Source organism: Trachymyrmex septentrionalis, unplaced genomic scaffold (assembly GCF_001594115.1).
Source record: "Trachymyrmex septentrionalis isolate Tsep2-gDNA-1 unplaced genomic scaffold, Tsep1.0 scaffold52, whole genome shotgun sequence".
Lineage (NCBI taxonomy): Eukaryota > Metazoa > Arthropoda > Insecta > Hymenoptera > Formicidae > Trachymyrmex > Trachymyrmex septentrionalis.
In genome coordinates this window covers 1,535,228-1,546,193 of record NW_017305694.1, presented here as the reverse complement: position 1 = coordinate 1,546,193, position 10,966 = coordinate 1,535,228, and the positions used below count along the sequence as shown (strand labels likewise).

Here is a 10,966-nt window from a genome sequence, read left to right as displayed (position 1 = left end):
ATATATATATATATATATATATACATTGCGTAATAATTTATTTTATTCTCGCAGAACACCTATGTCTTTTGCATTGTAAATAATGAATAAGATTAATGTGTTATATATGTACTTAAGTGAAAAAAGAGAAAGCAATAACAACATCAACCATACATGAGAGAGTGCTATAAATAACGAGTTCGCAAACAAACCGCTCAAAGTCGTTCATGTGCTATATGTTATCGTCTGCTGACCACTTAATCGAACCAATACATACATATATATATATATATTTGTATATGGATATGTATACATCTTTAGTTCATCATTAATCATGATATTAATTTGTATCTATATATATATATCCATGTATAGCTGATCTTAAGAGGGAGTTGAATAGCAGAATTAAGTTGAGTTGCAAAATTTAGTGTTGTATCTTAATGCAAGATGATCGGCTACCGCTTACCTGGTACATTTAGAATAAAGTTTTTCACAATATAGATATATACACATGCAGTAAGTCAACTTTCTCTTATTTATTTAACGTAAGTTACACATTTGAATAATCTCACACAGATCTCTAGTGCTGTATAATTTATGTTATCAAATACACTTGTACAGAATGCCAGGATTGGTATCATACATATGTTTCGATTGTCAAGATTTAATAAAACTGATCTAAATAGGAAGACTGATTCACATTCCCTCGCAAGCTTGATCTTGAGATAGCCTTAATATTAGATGGAACAATGTTCTGTAATAGGTTCGTTCTTTGTGGCTGAATTTGCTCTTGCATCGACAAGTTCAGTGCAGAATTTGATTGTGTAAGAGTGCAGGATGGAATATAAAAAATGCGAATATCCAATATAATAGTTAAACAGTTTTAAACGTCATACAATTAAATTGACTTATAATTTAATATAATTTGATTCCTCAAATAAAGAAAAAATTTCGTTTTATTCACGAGAATGAAAAATGAAATTTAATCATTGTAATTAATTTTGACTAAAAAATGATGATAATAGTACATAATTTAATATGATAAATTTGTAACTAAATAAAATAAAAATCTTAGGACAATAACATATAACTTTTATACATATAACTTCAAATGACTTTTCAAGCTGTAATAAATTCCAAAACTGAACTTGCATCCAGCTTTTAGGATAATTTAAAAAATATATCAATATAAAATTATACAGAAAATGTTACTTGATAATTACAATATTAATTTTATTATATATATACTTTATAATATACATAGTCTAATAAAAACTAAAACAGTAATATTCAAATTAATGAAACCGGAAGTGTATATATATATATACAATATATGTTTGTGTATATATATTTATACGCGCGCACGTATATTATTTTGTAAACACATTTTTATAAAGTTAGAATATTACTGCTTTAATTTTAATAGTATTACAAATTTCCAAATCCGCATTTCCGCTTATTGTCAGGTCTTGCAAATTTGAAGATCTGATATAAAGATACAGAGAATACAAAGATCATCTAAAGATTACAGAGAATGAACGTTATTGCTTTATTAAATACCGCTTACTTCAATGTATACTAAGTATTAATATAGAAAGCTCAGCGACACCAGAACAAACCTTGTATTGTCGTACATATAAAATCAAATATATAGACATTTTCAATAAAACGGAAAGAAATGATACATACAAATCTATACATATAAATATTACATATAAAATTGTATAAAAATATTACATATATTGTATAACGGTTTATCAAAATTTTTGGAATGTGACAGTCAGTGATAATATTATTTTAAAACTTTCTAGACATCTTCGAATTTGTACTTTGCGTGATAAATTTCATCACCGACATTGATTCACGGTTTCACCCATTTATATGAACCATAATACGCGAAGTTATGTTTCTTCGCCATTTCATCGGCTTCTTTCGGTCCTCGGGAGCCATACCTAAAATTTTTCACAAATAATATATTTTGTACGTATTAAAAATATTTACACTTCGCGCTACATACTTATATGGAACTGGTAGAATTTTTTCTTTTTCGATTTGATGAAGCAGCGGCGTGAATATCCGCCATGCTTCGTGCAACTCGTCGTTTCGCACGAAATGCATTTGCGAACCGCAAAAGACATCTAAAATTAATCTCTCATAGGCATCCGGTAATTTAAGGCCCTGGAGAGATGAAATAACATGTGCAATGAGAGCATAATATACTTACATATTTCGATTTTAATTTAACAAATTCTTCTATCACTAAAGTCACTTACTTTGTATCTACTACCATAAGTGAAATCCAATTCAGTTTCTTCCATGTCGAACGTTATGCCAGGTGATTTTGTCATCATTTTAATGTACAACGCTTCGCCTGGTTGCACTCTTATCACTAATTCATTTCTCTTTGCCTTTCCATCAAAAATATCACCCGGTACATCTTGGTACTGTACTCTTACTTCTGCTTTCCTTTCGTTTAGCGCTACGACATAACATGATTAAAGAAAGAGGCTTTATTTGTCGAGAAATTAACTTTCTTCAATCTTCTTACCTTTTCCACATCTCAGGATGAACGGTACGCCGTCCCACCTCTCATTGTTTATCTTTAGTACTGCGAACGCGAATGTCGGCGTGTTTGAACCGACTGGTACTGTGGTATCATCCAAGTAGCCCAAACGTGCCTCCGGATCCTCAGCATCTGTATCTCCGACGTATTGACCGAGAACTACCTGATCAAGCTGCACGTTTTTGATACATCTGAGAACCTTCACCTTCTCGTCTCTGATATCATCCGGATGGCAAGACGCAGGTTTTTCCATGGCTACCAAGGACAAAATTTGCACCAGGTGGTTCTGCATCACATCTCTGATGATGCCAAACTCGTCGAAATAGCCGCCTCGACCCTGAGTGCCGAATGGTTCTTTGAATGTGATTTGCACCGAGGCTACATTGTCTCGGTTCCATGTTGGGTTGAACACTCTGTTTCCAAATCTTAAGGTCATCAGATTCTGCACCATCTCTTTGCCGAGATAGTGATCGATACGGTAGATTTGATCCTCGCTGAATAGCGTCGCCAAGTGATCGGAGAGTTTCTGCGACGAGGCGGCATCACGACCGAATGGTTTCTCGATTATAATTCTCGTCCATCCTCTGAAATTTGATATATTTTATATACATACTATATATAATTTATACCTAATTATATTTATATCTAATAACATATTTTTAGTAGAATAATTTAAATCTTTTTCTGTTTTAGATTATTCTACTAAATATACATTATTAGGTATGTACATTCCATATATTTATCAATGAAATAATTTGGAACTTTGGAAATATAATTTTAATTTATCTTTTCTCTTTTTGATTCTTATTGCTTGCTTATTAATTATCTTGTTTTAAATAGAAAATTTATTTCGTGAAATTATATATTTAAAATTCGTGCTTACTTATCTCCCATACAGGTAAGTCGAATGCGTGTCGTAACGCTTTCGTACACGTTCGGTGGTAACGCCAAATAAAATAGCCTGTGCGCAGTGTTCCCTTCCTCAAAATTTTCTAATTTACGATTCAGTTGTTCAAAGTCTTTCTTTTGATCGTAAGAACCAGCGATGTAATGATTTAACTTCCAAAATTCTTCATACTTCTCCTCCTCGTTTGACTTCACTTTCATGTATGGATGACATTTCTCACGTAATTGTTGTATTGTCAATTTACTTCTAGCGTAGCCGACGAAAGTGGTTGGTTTCGGCAAAAGATTGTCTCTGAAGAGCCACCAAAGAGTCGGATAAATTTTCTTCTTGGCAAGATCACCCTTTTCATCATCAACAAATGTAATATTTAAATTAAAAATTGAAAATAAAATTTGCTAAACAAAAATTAATGTATGCTCATTAATTATTACACAGTTAATCTCCGAAAAATTACAATTGAATTTTAATATCCGAAAAAAGAAAATTTCGATTTGATATAATTGAAAATTCTGATACAGCAATTATGTTCCTAACTAAAGCAAACATAATTATTGAGAAATTGTTAAAAACTACTTTTACAATACTGAATAATGCACAAAAATTAATACTTTATTGATTGTTGATTGAGCGTTTTATGCAAAAACTAACGCCTTTAATTGACTATTTTTTATATTTATATTTTAGGAAATTCAATGGGGATAAAATTTCATTTATAATGCACAAAAGAGAGAGATCAGAAAAAACAATAACAAGTGAGGATAAATATAAATCCCATAATGAAAACTTTATCAATTTAAACTCTAACACCTTTGCATGATAATTTAATTTTTAACTAGGTTTAAACACGAGTGAACTCATTATCAGTCAATAAATTTAACTCACAAAAAAAATGATATATCTTCGATGAATAAAGACTCATCGCAAAGATAGCGTAACTGAATCATAAAACGTGAGTTGTAGTCGTAGGTCATCAACGCACGTTTGATCAACTTACAAATACAACTACGATTTACATTTCATGACTCAATTACGACCATCTTTATGCTTAGGCCCTAATAAATTAAACTGTTGTGTTATATATAAATTGAGATATTTGAATTTATTATTCCCAAATGAATAAATAATAAGGATGAAATGATTCCAAAAGCTTTGCAAGCATCAAGTGGAACATAGATTTAGTTGCAATTAGTTTATAACTTTAATTTATTATATTTTATATTTTCTTTCAAAAGTATAAACTCACAGACGCTCCAAAGGTAACAAACACGTGCGGAATGAGCCTATCAAAATGAGTTCCTTCCAGATGATCCATTTCTTCTGATTTCAGGGATTGCCTGATATACTGCAGGCTCTCCTCCGTTGACGCTCCTACGGTTGACATTAGTCTCCATTGAGTGACATTATAGTTTTATTTAATTTAACAGGAATTTACTATTTAGAATTTTCATTTCTTTTTTACCCTTGAAATATATAAGGAATATGGGATTTTATGGATGTCAGGGAAATTTTTGGAATTTTGCTCTTAATTTAAACTTTGTTTCTTTCTGAAAACATTTTTTTTTAATCATTTTTTTATAATGCAAAATGTTGACAATAAGTACGGCATACACATATATTCATATTAATACTCGAGTGTTTTATGAGTTTCTAAAAAAATCAAGATGATCATAAAAGACAATATTCAATAAAATTATTTCATACAGTGAGCCTTCCCTATCACTATCTAAGGGGCTGCGGATAATCAAAGGAACAGAGAATAGAAAATAAGAATTTTAATCTATCAGAAACTGAATATATCCCGCAATATATAGTTTCTAGATAGAAAAAAATTCTTATAATTCTCTGTTCCCTATTCCCTAGCATTCCTTTGATTGTGTTGTGCAACCCCCTAAGAGTTTCGCGACTTCGATTGTGAAAAACGATGAATATAGTCTCGTAGAATCGTTGTCTTCTACTAATTTTCAATATATAATTTATTTTTGCGTTACTTGCACTCTAATTTATTTCAAAACTGTATTAAAAAGTTCTTCAATTTTACCTGCAATTTTGAACAAAAATGTTGAAAAAATCCGGGAATTCTTAAGGAATTCTTTTACAAGATTTCAATACCTCTCTGTATTATTTTGCAATATTTATAATGCATTTTATCAATATTCTAAATGCCTATCTAAATGAATTATCCAAAAGTTTCATTGTATATCACTTTTTCAGTAATCAGTATTTTTCTTTTTTAATCACATATAATAAATTTGTTACACGTTTTTACATATGAATAAGTTATAATTATTGACAAGTCACTTTTTTTGAATTTATTTTTCTGAATTTACAATTTACAAATACACAAAGTTTGAAAAGATTAATATAATGCAACATACTTGATGAATCCATTATTAAAATAAAAAAAGTTACTTTTAAAATTTGCAAATGTATGATGCTTTTTACGTCTTTCTATTTGCAAAATCAAATTTTATGTTAAAACAACATCACATGTAATTATTTAAATATTTGTAAGCATATATCTATCTCTGTATTTGTAAGACTATATCTATCTCTATATTTACAAAAAATAGAACATAATTCTTATAATTATATAATCAATTATTTTAGAAATAAAATTTATTTTATAATATTAACTCTCTAATATAAAAGACAACAGTTTATGTAATTATAATGCAATAAAAGTAATTAAAAACTTCGAAGTAAAATCATGTTATTACTTTAATATTACCTAACGTTAAAAATATTCACCAAGTTCAACGTAATTGAAATACTATCTTTGTTGTATTCTCATTTGAAATTCCTTGATCGTTAATGATCGCAATAATCACATATAGTATAAATCAATGTCATTAGAATTTTTGATAATTTATTAATAATATTTTACAAAAATTTTATATAATAACTTATCCGGTAAACAAAATAAATAATGATGATTTATAACCTCCTTGAAATTATACAGAGACATCTTGGGACAATAAACTAACAGGGTTGAAAAAATAATAATTATAAGTTACTTTACAAGTTACTTATAAAATAACTTGTAAAGTAACATATAAAATAACTTTTCTAACCCTTAATTATATAGAAATATTCACGTTTAATATAGAAATGTAGAAAATCTTCAACTTTCGGAGTGTAAAGAAACTGTGGTTTTTCTTTCATATAAAATATCAACAACTGAATTTTTTATAAATCAGATAAATTTTATATTTTGCACAATCATGATAAAATTTCCTGCACAACACACACGGTAATATTATATATCCAATGTATCCTACAAAAGCTTCAAAGAGAGAAATCCTGTCTTTACATTCTTGTGTTTACATTTTAAAATTTGAATATATCATTATGCCTTATGCTCGTGAAAAAATCGTTTTACATGTACATAATTAGTTATGAATTCTTTTGTACAATTTGACATCGTTCAAAGGTAACTACAAGATTTTACAGACACTAAAACAACTTATTTAAATATAAGAATAAAAATAAGTTTTCCAATTAATTTTTGGAAAAGGTTATCATGTGTGTTACAACATCTATGCACAATTTTTTACTATTAAAACGATTATTTAAAATTTAAATAAGACTTGATATGTAAAAACAAAAAAGGAAACGACAGAAACTAAAAACACGAGAGAGAAAGATGTACAAATATAAAGTTCAAAAATTTTAAATCCAAATATATGAAAAAAGTTTAAAATAAAACAATCATTTTTATTTTTTAATACAGTCATCTTTTACATCAACGCATTTGTTTTTAGAAAAGTGAATTAATTTTTCTATATTATATTTTAAAAAATATTCTATTATGCTATTTAGCATGTTTGATGCATACAAAAGTTTAGAGATCACACATTTTATGTATTTTTCACACTTATAATCACACACATCTGTAACGGAATACATAATATTATTTATGTCATTATTACTTAAAATATGATAAAAAGAGATAATTATCATTTAATTATTATTTTTTAATTATAAGTTTACAAATATTTTAAATTATTAGCTTTCTGTATATTTAGAAAAATAATAAATTTTGCTAACAATGATTTATTAAGATATTCTGGATATATCATTGATCAAAATATACGATTAGTAATTAACCGCGTAGTATTTTGAAGTCATCACTTTTTCGGATAGAAATACGACACGTATATATAGTTTAGTTTGAATTTACACGAAATAAATAATAGCGATCTATGAATCCGCTGAAGTTATATAAAAACTTTTTTTTTAACTTACTCGATAAAGTATTCATGGTTTTCATCACAGAATTCATAGTTTTACAAACAAGTCGCACAGGAACTGACACGAAAAAAGTCACTGACTATGAGTGCCAGCAGGTTTCTTGCCGATCTCTTTCGACAGTCTTGCCGCTTCACCAGCGAAACCTCTACTGAGCGTTGGATTTGCCTTGCATGTGCGTACCACGTGCAATCAGGCAAACGTAAATGCTTACGAGGCAATTATGGAGTGCCTCGAAGATAGATAAATCGATCATCTAATCATTTTCCATAAAAAAATTCAATTCCTTCATTATTTCAAGAATATATTTAATTGAGAGTGCAGGTAGAAAATTATATGGAATTTTCAAAATCAACTATTTAGCTTGTGTTAAGTATTTAGCTATAATAACAACCAATTAAAATGACATAGCAAACATAAACATAATGATTTTAAATATGAATCTGTATGTTGAAGATAATTTAATCATTGATACGTAGTAAGGATTTTTATCTAAGTAGATATTCTTATATCTAAATGATTACAAACGCCATTTTGAAATTATTATAAAATATGCTTATTAACAAATAATATAATTTTTTCTACTTTAATTTTTCAGCACATTCTTCGGCAATCTATTGAATATAAAAATAAGTATTTATCAAATTTTGATAGTCGTGGATCATTATGCTATAGAATAAGTATCATAAACACAAGTAATAAAGTTTTCTTTATCAGTGAATCTGATTACATAATCGTACATTCTCCTGCGTGAGAATTTGCTGTTATTTGAATATTTTATTTACAATTAAAAATCGCGTGTAGATTCTATTTACACAAGTGCAATGCATGTGTAATGTATATTTGGAGAATATGGCGTATTGCATAATGATTTTCATGACTCAGTTCCATTCTTATACATCACAATGTATGCAATATACGTTGCTAAACTTAGCTAAATCTCTTGCAATTCATACAAACACTATTTCCACAACAGAGAAATTCCAGCGACCGTTAGAAGCACCAACGCGATTAAAATCAACGAGGCATCTGTCTGCGAACTAATCCGATCTCGAGTATCACCGGGATATTACGTATTATTATAAGGCCTGTTCTTTTTAGCTAAACTTTTTGTACGATTCATTTTTCTTTTCTTTTTTCTTCAACATGAGAGAAGATGAGTCGTGCAAGAAGTTCGGGTAAAAATAACAGACCTATAGTTACATATATTGTACATTATTGTGTTTTTACTATAGTTATTATTATATACATAATATATTATAATTTACGTGGAAATGTGACGTTCAAGATGACGTACAATGATGCAAAAAGCAAAATCTTCGAAGTAGAATCTAATTCTAAAGAGTAAACTCTCACTCTAAAAAATTAACGATTGAGCCACTCTTCTTTCAATACTGGTTCGATTGTCACTCTTTAGAATTAAATTCCACCCCAAAGATTTTAGACAACTATAGGAACAGAATAATGCAAAAAGTAAGACTCAGTCTCTTAAAAATTATGAAAGAAAAAGATATGTTAAAGATACGTATTATTTCACGAAAGACCTTAGAAGAAATAGGAAAATATTCACAAAATATTAAAATAACAATAATAATTTATTTATTATTATCAAATTATAAAATTTAGAGAAATTCGGTTGTTATTATGCACAAGTAAAAACAGTGGACAACACGCACAAATTATGCATGCAAAGATACTCGTATTGTGTTATAAGTCTCATGATAACGATGACTGGTAAATCAATGAACTACTAGGCAATAGAGAGTGCCGATGAGTACACAGTATATTCTTGAATAGCGATGTAATATGTTTCCTCGTGCTTCTATTTTTATAGACGACTTCCAATTGATTTCAATGAAAGCAATCGGTTTCATTACATGCAATCTATCTACTTGATTTTCCATCAATTAGAGGTTGAAGATCTCTATAATGCGCAATGATTTGATCGATGTTTACGATACTTAACTGTCGAATTTAAAAATGATTGCAAGATTATTTTGAATCCGATTGTTTTGTTTTATTTCATTACTTCTAATATTTATGTTACCTTTTTTTTTTTGTTTAAGTTAATAATTTCGTTATCCAGTTTATTCGGAAGAGATGCATTTCTGCCGACTAGTAAAACAAGATTGTCTCAATCAAGCCATCTTTTCGCAACAGCACTTAATCATTTATTATCATTTTATCGGTGATATGTAATGAGATTTATCAATCGTCAAGAAGGTACATTTCTACTTTTATACACAATTGATAAAATAAAAAATTGCCACATGATTCTTTAATCTTTTCCAATATAAATGTTTTCTGAAGATTAAGATTATCGAATTTAATATTACACTTTAGATTATTTTAATAATGCGTTCTGTTGAAACTTTGACATTACGTGCGAAGGTTGGTAGTACGATGTCGGACCGTGAGAGAATTTTGAAATTTAAATTCCTTGTTGACTCACTTGAGATGCACATAAAATATAGCAATCATGACGTAGTAAGACTAAAGAATGACTTTAAATTTAGCAAGACATGTCTATTTCCTTTTATCTGTAATACAATTTGGATTTCATTTATCTATTCATTTTTTATCTATCACTGTATTCCAAAAATGTAAGAAGAAATTCAGTAATAATAGGAATAACAATATTTACAAAATAATCGCTTCGTAAGATAATCGACAAAAAAATTTATAATCGTTTATTATGTTTATGAAAAAGTTTATTTAAAATTTTATGCTTATTTATTACTTTCAAAATTAATTAAAATAATATTATGAATTTCTAAAATAATCGCATTCCGACTCACTGATTCTAATAATACATTCTTACGAAAGAAAATGTAAAATCATCATAATTATAAAGTTTATAAATGATGAAGGATGTAGAAACATAATTGCGTTTATGCAATATATTTCTTTACATGTGCCTCGGGCGAATGACGCGGACCTACTTTTCAAGGCAGTTCGGAATGAATTAAATTAACTCGTGACTGCGAAACACTGCAAATAAAGTTATGTCAAAATCTAGAGTAGCCAAGCTGTTCTCCGATTTCGAGATGCTAGTTTCGTTTCAGTATATAGTATAAGAAATTTAGGTTATTTTACTTTTACTATATTCTCTATTTTTTCAATATCACTTTTAAAGTCTCAAAATATGATAGTTTTCTTTTAATTAAGATAAGAATTTTTTCAAAAATATCTAAAAAATTACGTTAATTTAATCGACAAAGCAATAATAATAGTATCATAAATAATCTTCTTGTATGTATCATCTTCTT

The 10,966-nt window shown here is 28.4% G+C and overlaps 1 protein-coding gene across 3 annotated transcripts in view; it reads right to left on the bottom strand.

Annotated features, from left to right (window-relative positions):
- Positions 1-1,733: 1,733 nt before the first annotated feature.
- LOC108751829 (glucose-6-phosphate 1-dehydrogenase) overlaps positions 1,734-10,966 on the bottom strand; it is a 14,725-nt gene continuing 5,492 nt past the window's right edge. For 2 of the 3 annotated variants that reach the window (XM_018492259.1, XM_018492257.1), the window contains 6 exons: positions 4,693-4,817; positions 3,426-3,790; positions 2,528-3,126; positions 2,253-2,458; positions 1,997-2,157; positions 1,734-1,931 (listed from right to left, as the gene is read on the bottom strand). In XM_018492259.1, the coding sequence (XP_018347761.1) occupies positions 1,841-1,931; positions 1,997-2,157; positions 2,253-2,458; positions 2,528-3,126; positions 3,426-3,790; positions 4,693-4,817 (1,547 nt within the window). In that variant the 3' untranslated portion in view covers positions 1,734-1,840. Of the gene's footprint in view, positions 1,932-1,996; positions 2,158-2,252; positions 2,459-2,527; positions 3,127-3,425; positions 3,791-4,692; positions 4,818-7,694; positions 7,834-10,966 lie in introns of those variants that run through there. The other variant, XM_018492256.1, reaches the window with a different exon arrangement.